The following is a 15,708-nucleotide window of genomic DNA, read 5'->3' as shown; positions in this document are numbered from 1 at the left end:
TATGTGTTTTCCGATGGTCTTAGGCGACTCCTGTGAAAGGGTCATTCGACCCCCAAAGGGGTCTCGACCCACAGGTTGAGAACTGCTGGCATAGATTATGACTTCACTAGAGGCCAGGTGCACGAATTCGTGCACTTCTAGTATGCATATAAGATCTTTGGTTAATTTCTTCTTGCCCTCCCCCTCCCCCCTTCCCTCTGAGATTCATCAGTCTGTTCCATGTTTCCATGCCTGTGCGTGGAGTGTTTGCTCCCTGGTGGTCAGTGCGCATCATAGCTACCAGTTGAATGGTCGCTTAGGCTTTTATATAGAGAGATAGATATTAGATTAATGGGATTTGGGAAGCAAGTTAAATTCATCGTTAATCTCATGATAAAATTTTAAGTTTTAGGGAAATTTCTTCTGGAAAGATTTCAGGTAGCTAGTCCACTGAAATAAGATTATGTGGATTTGCATTTTCAGGGCAGAGATGGATACTCCTGTTCTTTAATTTATTTCAACAAAAATCTATTGAACATTCATTCTGCCCAGTCAGTGTCTGCAGTGCTGAAGTACAAATATACAAATACGAAAAAGACAATCCCTGCCCTCAAGCAGCTCAAGTATAGAGACAGGTTCTTAGGTTCTTCTCTTTGGGATCTAATGCCAACTAGTCACAGGCTAACAGATAATCTGTGAATAAAAAATAAAGCTAAATATTTACCTGCAGAACTGGTTTCCCTTTGGTACTTCTGTTTCTTTTCAGTACAATTCTCACATAGAAGCTTGTTATTCCCTATTAATAACTCCATAGATGTAAACTGGTAGAGGCAAGACTGAATTGAGCATTCTTTAGAAGTAGTTATATAGCTCTGAGAAAGGGTCTGAAAAGCATTTTGTGGACTGTGAGACATCGTATGCTTCTCCTCTGAAAAATATAAATTATTTGGAAGACTTAGTGGCTGATTTTCTCCATCAAAATCTCTATCTCCAGTTACAGTGCTGCTTAAATGAAGTTCAGAAATAGCTTCAGCCACTCCTTCAACACCACTATCAGTCTTCTTGGTGGGCAGTTCTCTTGCTGATGGATGGTGATGTCCATTTGTGTGCACATAGCATCCACTACGGGATCTTGGCAACAGAGTTTACTTAGAAGCACTTTCAGATTCTGAAGCCTCACTGTCAGCATCAACACCACTTTCACAACGGCTGGCTTCCTTCTCACTACCATCGGTAGGGTTTTCAGCCAGATTCGATTCAGTATTCATGATGCTTGCAAATGCTGAAGAATCCCCATTCACTTCCATGTTTCCATTTTTCCGGTACATGTCAACAGTTTTATCTTCTCCAGATGAAAATTTCCTTGCACGTTTTCTGCCATGAATTAGCTGATTCTGTAAGTTGACAGTGTTTTTAGAGAAAAGAATCTTGTGACCTTACTAAAAATAAATACCAGTAATTAAATGTCCCACAATTATTAAATAAATACTCTAGTATTTCTCGTACATCTAAAACCCTTCCTAAATCTACATAAACTATAACCAATAGAAGATATACTAACAAATAGTTCTAAATTTAAAAATAAACTTTTATACAAGAAACCAACAACAGAAACCTATTTGCAGAGAAGAGGACTTGTGCGAATAGCGTGGAGATTGAAGAGGCATGACAATCAACTGCACTCCATAGCTCTTTTTTAGATCTTGAATTCAAATAGACTTTAAAAAGCAAAACCAAAAAACAAGTATTTATGAGACAGTTGCAGAAATTTAAATAATGACTGGATATTGGTGCTGTTACAAAGTTATTAATATTTTAGGTAATAATGGTACTGTGGTTACATATTTTAAAGGAGTATCTATTTGATCTACATACTGAAATATATGATATATTTGGGATTTATTACAAAATAATCTGGGGGGAGGTGGGGAGAATATAAGATATAGATAAAAGCTGATTAGCCATGAGCTGATAACTATAAAGTTCAGCTATTTACATGGAAGTTTATCACACTATTTTCTCTACTTCTGTATATTTTTGAAATTTTTCATAATAAGTTTAAAAAAGAAGATGCCTCACAAATACACATAGTCTTACCTTATCTTTAGATGGAGACTGCTTCCTGGTAGCTCTGGGTTGGTGAGTATTTTCTATAGTAACAGGGCCACTATATTGGCCATTCTGTGTCTCCTGTAAACTTCTATATTTATTGATTCTTCCCCAAAGTACAGGCTTTGAAACCTATATAAATGACATGTACATAACACAAAACTTCTTTAGGAAATAAATTCTGGATGTAATCTACTTTTTAAAATTTCTAACTCATTTGAAATATAATTTCCTTAACTTTAACTCTCAAAATATAAAGCATAAGGATTTAAATTCCTTGAGAATAAGAATGATCTCATACTTTATGCATGCATACACAAACCCCAATATTAACTGTAAAAACTCAACTACTGTATATAAAAAATATTGATTCTCAGATCTGATAACATATTCAACAAATGTCTAAATAAAATGAATTCCCTTCACAAAAGAATTAAGGTTGTTTTTCTCCTTACCCTTTCTTCTATTATAGGAAGTGAAATATCAATGAAAGGATCTTTCACCGTGGAGATCTTAAAAAAACAACAACACACATTGAGAATTTCAGGTAGAATTCTAATATAGACAATGTAGTTTTGTAAAGGCTTAGAGGAATCAGACTTCCCAGGCAACTTAAAATTTTAAGTTAAAAAAACATTCCTGGAACAAATAGCAATTTAATTGGGTAGAGCAGCATGTACTGTTTATCAAAACAAGATATCCCAAAACTTTAATAAATGCAACCCTGTTGAATTTTATGTTGTCAATATCATAATATCAGTAATGTTTAAAGTAACTTTTAAATAAAATGTTTAATAATAATAATTAACTAAAGATATAAACATATTTTTGGTGAAATTAGTGCCATAACATAAAATATGAAAAAGGCAGAAAGTTTGTATTTTGTAGATTCTTTAGGGTAATTCTAAAAGATACTCTCTAGCTTGTGAGAGAAAAATCAACTTTTATGTAGAATATACTACAGAAGTAATACTTTGACACAGTCTGTGCTTCAATGTGACAGATTAGGAGATACAATATATAATTCTGATTGAATAAGACTAGAGAAGATAGAAAAATACTCCACAATCAGGAAAAGGAAAATGTACATAAAGACTCTCTCTTTTACAAGAAAATCTGACAAAACTGTAAACCCATCAAACTCCAAGTTATCTGCTTTCAGAAGTATTCCTTATCAAGCAACCGAAAGCCTATAAAAATTTATATGTCTTTAAATTGTTGTTAAAGGACAAATGGCATTCCATTTCACCAAATAAAAAGTATCACTAATTCAAAGATGAGTCAAGTCTACTTAATAAAATAAAATAAACTTCAACAAGTCATATAAAAATAAACTTTAAATCAAATGTGCTAGATCACCCTGGGTTATGTTACTACATTAAATTATTTCCATTGGAATTACATTTTAGGGCAATGCATACATAGTTACAAACATAGTTATTCTCTTCACAGAACTTTATTTTATTTCCATCTAAACAAGTAGCTTACACATTCAAACATATTAAAATGACCTAACAGAACTTCACAGGTTTCTTGGGAGGAAAAATAAAATAACACACTTATTTTTAAAAATTATAGATTATGTTTACTTTCTAAGAGTGAAGGATATATTTTAGGAAGATTTTCAAAAACTATTATACGTAGTCATCTGTCACAAATAAAAGTAAATGACTGCTGAAGATTATACGTGAAAGAAAATAATCAAAATGCTGGGATTGTAATCTAGTCCATGCTGAAGGGAATTTCAAAGTACCTACATTTGCACATTCTTCACACATGAGGGTGCTAGTTAATTCACCAATAAAGATCCGGTCTATGAAGTTCATTTTCACACCTTCGCTTCCATATGCTGTAAAAATAATACTTTTTAATGCAAAAAACATGTCAACCATCAACCTTACATATTAACATAGTTTTTTTCTGTTGATTAAAAAGAAATCTAAGGCAGATGTCCAGTGCCCCATTTAATAATATATTCTCCTATATGACATTATAATGTCTCTCTCTTTTACAGTTCTGTAGAGAAAATGTAACTAGCAATGATAGTATTTCCAGAAAGAACAAACTGCTCGTAAGAGGTAAAATAATAGGAGCAGTAACTACGACTCATACTACATCTCAACTGCTCCCATTAAATCCTTTAAAGCCTCTGTGCCTGACCCAGAGGTAGAGGGATGGGAAAGGAGATTATGCTTTTAGGGCTACAGATGCCAGGACCCAACTATGGAAATGACAGAGTATAAAAGACAAGTATACACAGGATAGTGTAAAGAATTAATATGGCAATAAATAACTAGGTTACATGCATAACTGCTCAGTTATATTAAATTGTCAGAATTACTTGTTTGAAAAATCTATAATAATAAAAACGTAATATGCTAATTAGATCAGACGACCTTCTGGACGACCTTCCAGATGAAGCTGGGGCTTCGAGGGAAGCCCAGGTCCCGCATGCCAGAGGAAAGCTGGTGCCGGCAGCCGGGGGAAGGAAGGCCTACTCTTGCACAGATTCCGTGCATCGGGCCTCTAGTATTTATATATCAAGGGAAATTATGCCTATAATTTGCTTCAAAATAATCTGGGGTTGGGAGAAAATAGATGAAACATAATACTCCAGGAATTGAATGTAAGAAATGGGGTAATGAGTACATGGAGCTTCATATACTATTTGCTCTACTTAATAGAAGTTTGACATTTTCCACAATAAACACTGGGGGAGAAATATATTTTAAAAATCTATTCATTTCTATCTTTTTTAGATCTCTGCCTTCTAAAACACTGTATTTTCTGCAATGAATGACAGAGCAGACATATTGGGCTATATAAACATTTATTAATTATAATTGAGACATTATAGTACACTAAGATGTTTCATTAAGAAAAATTGTACAAGGGTTAATAGAAAAGATTACAAAACTGGAAAGAGATGAAAGAAAAACTGGGCAGTTATTCTAAACATGCTCTAGATGGCACTATCTCAAAACAAAAGAGCGTGCTTGAAAATCTACATTTAAAAAAACCTGAACCCTTAAAACTTCATATAAAATTTGGCATATATAATCACATTTTGGCTGAGGAAGAGAGAACACTAGGAGTAAAGTAGACATGTGCACTTGACCTGTCAGTACTCTCATCAATAAATGTTTCCTTGCAGGAATCTTTGCAGCACTTAAGCATTGTCAAGTTAGAGTTAAATATTCATGAGTTCACTCATCCAAGCACACCTCAACTGCAAAATAGTCCAATATGATAAAAGTGAACTTCCAAATAAGGATGCTACCTTCAACCACCTTTCAAGTCTCCCTTACAGCCTCCTATTAAGAGCAATAGTGTCAATCTGTATATGTGATATTACTTTTATTTTTTTTAATTCACATGGATAAATTCTAACATTTTCTTTCTATGACCGACTAGACCAGTGGTTCTCAACCTGTGGGTCGCAACCCCTTTGGGGGTCAAACGACCTTTTCACAGGGGTCACCTAAATACATCCTGCATATCAGATATTTACATTACGATTCATAACAGTAGCAAAATTACAGTTATGAAGTAGCAATGAAAATAATTTTATGGTTGGGGGGTCACCACAACATGAGGAACTGTATTAAAGAGTCGCGGCATTAGGAAGGTTGAGAACCACTGGACCAGACTATCTTGCAGCCACTAGAATAAGTATACCTTCATTTTAAGGCAACTATTTTACAACATTTATTCACATAATGCTCAGTTCTTTGTCCCCTGTAAAGAAACTTTAAATATTTTCCTGTAGAATAAAATTTTAACAGTGAGTCAACATACCTTTGACTTTTTTCCTAGTTTCATCATCAGCAGTTTTAGTTGTTGGGTTGTTAAATGCTTTTAGAATGCTAGCTTGTATTCTCTATAAAACAAAGTTAATAAGAATTTATAAAGTCTATTATTTTAAAGCAGTATTCTGTGTTCTTTTAAATATCATCTGTTTTAGTAACAGTTAACTCCAGCCTCATCTTAATAAGAGAAGGACTTTCAAACAGCAAGGTACACTGGATCTCAGTCCCTAATCTATAAAATAAAATGACTGAATTTTTAAAAATTAAATCTAGTCCTAAAATTCCATGAACAAAAAATTTTCTTATTTGGGGGAGAATATGGAATTACAGTCAAAGTTCCTATGTTTAGGTTCTCTCTTGGGTTTGAAGGTGTTTCTTCAGTCTACAAAAAGCAAGCAGCCTAGTCTCATTCTTATAGGTTTAGAGTAACTTGTCCCTCTTTTCCCTTCTCTCCCCTTTTCTCTCCATTTGTCTCCCTCTCCCACTTTGTTCCTAAAAATGATGTATTCCTTAATCAGGACAAAATTTCACAAATAAACCATATGAAATGTCTTGTCTATGAAGAAAACCTTATTATATAAGAAGCTCTTAAACTGGTCACATTGGCTTCCACACAGATTATTTTACTTATATAAATATATGACTCAAGTCCAGAATATCAATTAATGTCCTCAAAGTTTATGTTTTCACATCTCTTCCGTATATTTTAGGAAAGATCCAACCTCACAGAAAACTTTTAGAATAAATTAAAACTATATATTCTAAAAATAAAAATGTATCTAAGCTAATGAATCATTTTTTACACTAATTATGCCCCTAATTAATGGATAAATTTAATCTTCTCTAATTCACATTTTAACAATGGGGTGAAAAGAATGTTTGTTCATTATTCTTCAAAGTATTTTTTTAAGTAATGTCTTAATCACAGGTTTTCATATGTGAAACTATTTGATCTGGACTTCCTAAGCTAAAGTTGACTTACCTATGAAAAAAATAATTTCTTTAACTAAAATAAACAAATTAGAATGGTGTGAATTCCATGTAGGAGAAATATTTAATGCATATAAATGAGAGATTCCAATAAATACTAATGTTCACCTGTAACTATTTAAAATAACTGTAAAAAGGCTCTCTAGTTACTAGAAATAGACCTCTAACTCAATTAGAGGTCTGTATATTTGTTTTCCAATTTGAACATTTTATTAATTTAGATATGAATTTCAATGATTTAATGAGCTTTTACTATATTTTAAAATGTAAGCTATGATATTACTCTTTAAAATATAAAAAAGTATAAAAAATTAAGTTGATTAAATTATTAACTTTTTAAACTATTAGACTTGTTTTGTTTTTATTGTATTATAGCCATAAATGTATATTCTCTGCTCTATACTGTTAAAGAGTTAATTAATAGGTAATTCATCAAGTTGAATAAAATAAATGAGTTTAGGTCCATCTACAACCTCTCATTGTTAAGAGTCATGTTTTGAACTATTTAAGGTTAAAAAAAAACTTAGATCAGGGAGCTACTAACAATTGCAGCACATTAATCAACTAGCACTACCCAAGTTCAACTATCGAAGTCTCCATCTTAAACTTCTTTTAAAAATAAGAATGCAGCCCTGGCTGGCTTGGCTCAGTGGATAGAGCGTCGGTCTGTGGACTGAAGGGTCCCGGGTTCGATTCCAGCCAAGGGCACATGCCTGGGTTGTGGGCTCAATCCTCAGTAGGGGACATGCAGGAGGCGGCCTGTCAATGATTCTCTCTTATCACTCATGTTTCTCTCTCTCTCTCCTTCCCCCTTCCTCTCTGAAATAAATAAAGAAATATATTTTAAAAAAATAAGAAGAATGCAAAAAAACTCAGTTTAAGTTAGCTGAAGTATTGTGCCTTTAAAAAAATCCTATCCAATAATGTATGAAAGTGATATATCTTTGAGAAGATAATAAAAATGTAACATTTCTTTAGTGATAGCTCAAATTAAAAGGGAAAAAGTGAAGCATATATATTTGTAAGTGGAAAAGACTGCTTATAAAAGTTCTTATAGTAAATCTGATTTTATTTGCACATAAAAAACTTACAATTTTTTGCATAAATGATCCTTTTAGTGCTCCATTCAATAAGAGCATATTATAGTCCTGAACATAGTTGTAAAAGACTTTGATGAAACAATATGAAAGGAGATCAGTAGTGTGTAATCATTACTAAAAGATTCTGGTGGCAGACCTAATGGTGTAGCCTTTCTTCAATCAAAAAACACATGGCAGTGGCAAACGACAACAGCAACACAACTAACAGCTGTGGGTTCCCAGGCCAGACAATGCAGCCTGGGTACCACTGTAACAGACTGGCCTTGCTCACAGGACTGAGCAGATCCACACACTTGACATTTTAATTTTGCCACGCCATCTAAAACCCTCACAGAGAGGAAGAAAGATAAGAGCTTTCAAAAACCAATGCTTCTTGCTATACTGCCTGAGTTTTTAAGATACTGTGAATCCCAATGTACCATTATGACAGAACAGTAATTTAATTTGAAACAAAGAATGCGCCTTGCTCACAGGACTGAGCAGATCCACACACTTGACATTTTAATTTTGCCACGCCATCTAAAACCCTCACAGAGAGGAAGAAAGATAAGAGCTTTCAAAAACCAATGCTTCTTGCTATACTGCCTGAGTTTTTAAGATACTGTGAATCCCAATGTACCATTATGACAGAACAGTAATTTAATTTGAAACAAAGAATGCCATCCTATATAGTAAAAGCCTAATATGCAAGTCCCCTCGGGGCAGCAGGCAGCAGTAGAGGTACTGCCAGCCCCGATGGGCCCCTACGAGAACAGGACCAAGGCAGGATGGTGGAACAGGTGAGTGGGCGGCGCCAGGCCAAGGCGGGTGCGAGCGGAGGCCCAGGTGCTGCCCAGGGCTCAGAGATCAGGTGGGACTTGCCCTTCCACACCAGACACTTGCGCTTTGATCGCCGGCCAGGCCCAGGGACTGCGCCCATGCATGAATTTCATGCACTGGGCCTCTAGTCAAGTAATAGAAGGGAAATAGAATAAATGATAGGGATAGATTTTGTTGTTTTATTTGTGATAATGACAGAGAAAAACAATGTAAAGACATAAATTTTAATTCCATTTACAATGATTCATAACCATCATGTAGTAAACATTCCCAGCTATATCCCCCTTCACCTGGATTCTTAGATCCCTTTTCTTTATTTAAGCTAGTTTTAGTTGATTTCTGTTAATTATAGCCAAAGAACATTAACTAATAAAGAATAGGGGTTGTGACAGAGTCAAAGAAAATAATCTTGTAGAAGACATAAAAAAAAAAGAGCGAGAGAGAAGAAATAGAATAGTGAGAAAAAAAATCAAGTTAACTTCCTAACCGCACATAAAAATTATGGTAGAAATGAAATCCTTCAGTTTCGAACCCTCTTCTTAAAGAGTATATGTGATAAACATAAAGAAACCTGACCTTTGTTTCTTCAGTCCTCACTGAATCCAACAGATAATGCAGGAGCTCCTGACTGTCTTGTTGCTGAAAATCCTTAAATCGAGGGGCCCTTTGATTTAAAAACAGCAGGAGAGAAAAAAAGATCACTTCATCAACAATATATTATTAATATTTAAATCACTTTATAATAACATATAGCCAAAGATTCAATTTACTTCTTTTTGTACTTAGTCAAAATGTGATTACTGTTCCAATTAGGAAGAGACCTTAAGTGTACTGAGAACAATATGGCTATCATTTATTGGGCAACTACTACATGCCAACCACATATGTGTTTCACATACTCACAACTATAAACCTACTTTTCCCCCACCCTGTATACAAATATGTAAAATCAAATCAGTTATATCCACATATACTATATAGAGAGATATACAAAACACAGTAAGCAAAACAAGCAAGTTGCAGACAATTTTTATGTCGATATGTGCATAATGACTTTTAAAATAAAAAACATACTAATAGCCCTGGCCAGTTTGGCTCAGTGGATAGAGCGTCGGCCTGTGGACTGAAGGGTCCCAGGTTCGATTCTGGTCAGGGGCATGTGCCTTGGTTGCGGGCACATCCCCAGTGGGGGGCGTGCGGGAGGCAGCTGATCGATGTTTCTCTCTCGTCGATGTTTCTGGCTCTCTGTCCCTCTCCCTTCCTCTCTGTAAAAAATCAATAAAATATATTTTTTTAAAAAAACATACTAATAATTTGAATTTTTTAAAAAATATATTTTATTGATTTTTCACAGAGAGGAAGGGAGAGGGATAGAGAGTTAGAAACATCGATCAGCTGCCTCCTGCACACCTCCGACTGGGGATGTGCCCGAAACCAAGGTACATGCCCTTGGCCGGAATCGAACCTGGGACCTTTCAGTCCGCAGGCTGACTCTCTATCCACTGAGCCAAACCAGTTAGGGCAATAATTTGAATTTTTATCTATGAGCATCTATTACTTTAATAATAATTTGTTAACAATTTATAAATCTTTATAAAATTAGAAAAATGATACAAAACACAGTTATTTTGGATAGAGTCCAAAACAAACTTCTAAAGTACATATATCCTAAAAATTTCTTAATTTTATGGGGCATCTATGTTTCTGAGGCTTTTCAGGGATCTTTTTGTTCCTCAGGCTTTAAAAAAAAAAACAGCATTTGCCGAGCAAATGAAACATACGATACACCCTCTATATTTTAGACTACATTTAATATGATGGCAACATTATACTAAGTGAAATAAGCCAGTCACAGAAAGACAGATACTGCATGACTCCATTTATATGAAGAATCTAAAATACTCAAATGCACAGAATCAAAGGATGGAATGAATGATAGCTGTGAGGGGCTGGAGTGAGGTGCAAAGGTGGAGTTGCTAATCAATAGGCATAAGGTTTCAGTTGAGCAAGATGAATAAGCCCTAGAGATCTGCTGTACAACATTGTACCTACAGTCAACAATATATTATACACAAAAACATTTTGTTTTTTTATTTTTTTAAGTATATTTTTATTAATTTCAGAGAGGAAGGGAGAGGGAGAGAGAAAGAGAAACATCAATGATGAGAGAGAATCATTGAGCTGCCTCCTGCACACCCCTCACTGGGGATGGAGCTGCAACCCAGGCATGTGCCCTTGACTGGAATCAAACCCAGGACCTTTGAATCCACAGGCCGACACTCTATCCACTGAGCCAAACCAGCTAGGGCTACACAAAAACATTTTAAGAGGGTAGAGTTTGTGTTCTATTCTTTACACAATACATTTTTTAGAAACAAATTAACATTGGTACACTACTATGAGACAAAATATAATAAAACACAATACCATGACACAAATAACGAGCTTAAATTAAAATGAAACTTTAAAGAGTGTAGATATAAAAAAAAAAAGCAAGTTCATGTTTAAAGAATTTTGTTTCTACATATTTTAGTTCATTGTGGACTAAACTAGTTTATGGCTCTATGACAAGGACCGTTTTAAACACATGACACATTGTGTACCTGAATTCTAGCGAGTACTGACAACAGAGTAAGCTCTCAATTTTCTAGATGTAGGAATAAGTACATACATTAAAGTTAAGTCACGACCTTTATGGTATGTGTTTATTTCCACGCACTCAAATATTTTGTTGAGATATATATACACACATATACATATACTTATACTAGAGGCCTTCATGCACTGGTGGGGCCCCTTGGCCTGGTCTGCGGGGATCAGTGAACCTCCCCGTCACCACAGCCTGGCCTTACCCACCAACTCGTCAGGCTCCAGCCCCCTCATCGGGCTCCAGCCCGCTGTCCGCATTGATCCTGCACAGCATGAAGCAGTGCGCGAAGCGGCAGGCAGCCAGGGAGGAGCCCCAGCTGGGCACCACGCTGCTCCCACTCAACCCAGCCCCACGGTGGCAGCAGCCACTGGGATGCGCAGGGGGAATGTCCGGGAGAGGCTCGGCATCTGGTGTCCATTTATCAGCTGAGCAGCACTTCCACTGTGGGAGCGCACTGACCACCAGGGGGCAGCTCCTGCATTGAGCGTCTGCCCCCTGGTGGTCAGTGCACATCAAAGTGACTGGTTGTTCTGGTCATTCCACCATAATGGTCGCTTAGGCTTTTATTATATAGATACTAGAGGCCTGGTGTAAAAATTCATGCACTGGTGGGGTCCCTCGGCCTGGCCTGTGCCCTCTCGCAATCTGGGACCCCTCAGGGGATGTTGGACTGCCAGTTTTGGCCAGATCCCCACAGGCCAAGCCGAGGGACCCCACTGGTGCACAAATCCGGGTACCGGGCTTCTAGTATGCATACAAGGTCTTTGGTTAATCTCTTCCCGCCCTCCCCGCTTCCCCCTTCCCTCCGAAATTCATCAGTCTGTTCCATGTTTCCATGCCTGTGCATTGGGCATCTGCCCCCTGGTGGTCAGTGCGCGTCATAGCTACTGGTCGAACAGTTGTTAAGTTGCTTAGGCTTGTATATATATAGATATTTTTAATTATTTTTATTGTTTCCGAGAGGATGTGAGAGGGAGAGAAAGATAGAAATATCAATGATGAGAGAGAATCATTGATCGGCTGTCTCCTACACGCCCCCTCCTGGGGATCAAGCCAGCAACCCTAGCATCTGCCCTTGACTGGAATCGAACCAGGGACTGTTCAGTCCACAGGCCGACACTCTACCCACTGAGCCAAACCAGTTAGGGCCTAAATATATTTTTATTGATTGATTTCAAGAGGAAGGGAGAATGAGAAATATCAATGATGAGAGAGAATCATTAATCTGCTGCCTCCTGCAGGATCGAGCTCCCAACCTGGGCATGTGCCCTGACAGGGAATCGAGCCATGACCTTCTGGTTCATAGATTGAGGCTCAACCACTGAGCCATGCCAGCAGGGCAAATATTTTGTTTTTAAACATTTTGTAACATCTTGAGAAATTCACTTAAACTCTATTTGCCTCAAAGCTCATCTTTTAAAATAAAGAAACTAGGTTAGATGATCTATTATAGCACCTTTTAAGATCTTACAATTCTCTAATTTTCGTACTTTATTGTGTTACATGATGGGCTTCTTTTAATTTTTTAAATACTACAGATGTCCCCCTTTTTTCCCCCCATTGCCACTTCCATCCGATTCCCACCCTGTTCAAGGCCTTCACCACCGTATTGTCTGTGTATAATGCATAATCATGGGCTTCTGAGTTAGAACAGACCTCTATGTGAATCCTGGTTTTGTCACTATGAAATGGGGTAAAAGTACTCAACTGCTATAAGTCTCAGTTTCCTTATATATAAAATGGGGATAAACAATCACTTCTTCAGAGTTTTATAAGATATAATTTCCCAGCCCGGCCAGCTGGCTCAGTGGTTCAGTGGTTGAGCATCAACCTATGAACCAGGAGGTCATGGTTCGATTCCGGGTCAGGGCACATGCCCAGGTTGCAGGCTCAATCCCCAGTGTGGGGTGTGCAGGAGGCGGCCAATCAAATATTCTATTTCACTCCCCCCCTCTCTTCCTCTCTGAAATCAATTAAAAAATATGTATATATATATTTTAAAACGATATAATTTTCATAGACCACAGAGCTGCAGCTAAACAATGTTAATTCCTCCTCTTGGTATCCAGGCAGTAATAGCAATGTTACAGTAAGACTGAAAGTACTCATATTAAGTATAAACACAATAGCATTTTGTAACTCATGATCACTTATATTAATAATGTAGGTGCACTCACTTCTGACAAAGCTGATTGAAGAGAGCTTTAGGAGACAGCGATCCTTTGTCAGTTTCCTTCATGCTGTGAAGAAACAGGACCAAGGCTGAGGTCAATGGTCCAGGGCTTGAAAGTTCCACCATTAATGGATCCTTTAAAAACATGATCAACTCTATGTCAGAAATATATATTTTAAATCAAACAGTTCTATTTCGTTTTAGTGATGACAACTAAATTCCCTCAACTGTATTAAGAAACTTTAGTCCCTCATATGTAAAAATATAAAAATGAAAATTAGAATTAAATGCTTTATCTTCAAAAACACAGGTATTCTCATATCATCTGCCCTTTACTAGTACTTAATAAAACTATTAGCTTAAGAATGAAATCACCAATTTTTAGTTGCTTATAACTGTCCCTTAATGTGCTCTCCTAAAAGTAAAATTCTTCATCTATTTGATATTTGTACATTTTCACAAATAATCATAAATTATATTTATATTAGCAAAACTCCATACCCTTCTTTCCCCCAAATATTTTACTGCTAAATAAGGAATGGGGGGAAATTGGTATATCATCTCTCTCTCTTTTAAAGGGGAGAGACAGCCCTAACCGGTTAGGCTCAGTGGATAGAGCATCAGCCTGCGGACTCAAGGGTCCCAGGTTCAGTTCCAGTCAAGGGCATGTACCTTGGTTGCGGGCACATCCCCAGTGGGGAGTGTGCAGGAGGCAGCTGATCGATGTTTCTCTCTCATCGATGTTTCTGGCTCTCTATCCCTCTCCCTTCCTCTCTGTAAAAAATTAATAAAATATATTTAAAAAAATAAAAAATAAAGGGGAGAGACAAAAAGCTGGGCAAAAGTAGCTTAAAATGGTGAAGGATCAATGCACTTTATTCTAGAATTTCTATTCCATCGTTTTGTTTTCTAAAATGTTATTTTCCCCAGTAATACCCCTCTCCTTATGCATAATGAGTAAAAATGCGATCCCAAATATAATCCTCGAACATTATAGTATGTTATCTTCTAGGATAACTGCAACCTGTGTATGTGCCCTGACCTGGAATTGAACCACCCTTTTTGGTGCATGGGGACGGGGATGACACTCCAACCAACCGAGCCATACTGGTCAGGGCTCACCTCACTTTAGAAGAGGGCATTGGGACCTACCATAAAAATGTTAAGGGGCTAAACAGGCAATGAATTTATAGTCTGCTTTTTCAATAATATTGTCTTTCAAAACTGTCTCCTTGGAAGAAAAATCTAAGATTACTACAGTGGGCTAAGAAATTCTAGAAGAACTCTTTCTTAAGTATTTTTGAAAACCAGATCATGAGCTATTCATACACTCTTTCTTCTTCTAAAACACACACACACACACACACACACCAATTTCTAACTATAATCATTATTACTAATGTTAATGCTCTCCAGCCAAAGACCACCAGGAACACACCTGCAGTTGAACAAGGTGGGTTTACTGCTTGATGCACTGAGGGAGAACACGAACCATGGGGAACCATGGGGTGTCTTAATAAGAGCATATTTGAAAGAACCAATATAGGATTGGGGCTCTAGTTGGGTAATTCAGCAGGGAGGCTAAGCAAGCAGAGATCTGCTCTTGCTTGGACAGTGTCAGAAAGTGGGGGTAATTCTATGATTAGGTATCTCAATAAATCTTATATGTGGGTGTGTGTGGGGAGATGAGAATGAAGATAAACTAATAAAGAAATAGCACTCAGAAGGCCTGGGGGGGGGGAATGCAGGGTGGAGGGGGTTAATGGGAAAAAAACAAAGGGGACATCTGTAATACTTTTAGCAATAAAGATAAATTTAAAAAAGGAAAAGAAACAGCACTCAATCATTTTGGCCAACAGACAGGTTGTTTAGAATTTTCTAAGTAATAGAGCAACCTGGTTATTTGAAATCATGAAGTGACCTTGCTTTGCCTCATTTATTAGATTGAAAGTAGCCTAGCCTGGGGTTGGTATTCTGTGAAATTGTTTGAATAACAGGGCCTAACTGTGGGTGCCAGGCCAGCTGCTGAATGTCAAAGGTTGCTTTTTTCCCTCCTCATTAGCTTAAAAACCTATGATC

At 36.8% G+C, this 15,708-nt stretch overlaps 1 protein-coding gene across 1 annotated transcript in view; it reads right to left on the bottom strand.

Annotated features, from left to right (window-relative positions):
* Window positions 1-15,708, bottom strand: part of USP45 (ubiquitin specific peptidase 45) — a 63,075-nt gene that overhangs the window by 15,333 nt on the left and 32,034 nt on the right. Inside the window, 7 exon segments of the mRNA XM_005871462.2 lie at window positions 704-1,373; window positions 2,077-2,220; window positions 2,544-2,600; window positions 3,846-3,937; window positions 5,887-5,968; window positions 9,383-9,470; window positions 13,634-13,644. Of these exon segments, the coding sequence (XP_005871524.1) occupies window positions 704-1,373; window positions 2,077-2,220; window positions 2,544-2,600; window positions 3,846-3,937; window positions 5,887-5,968; window positions 9,383-9,470; window positions 13,634-13,644 (1,144 nt within the window).

The sequence above is a fragment of the Myotis brandtii genome, unplaced genomic scaffold (genome assembly GCF_000412655.1).
Source record: "Myotis brandtii unplaced genomic scaffold, ASM41265v1 scaffold343, whole genome shotgun sequence".
Lineage (NCBI taxonomy): Eukaryota > Metazoa > Chordata > Mammalia > Chiroptera > Vespertilionidae > Myotis > Myotis brandtii.
Note: the sequence above shows the minus strand (reverse complement) of the source record. Positions and strands in the feature narration are given on the sequence as shown.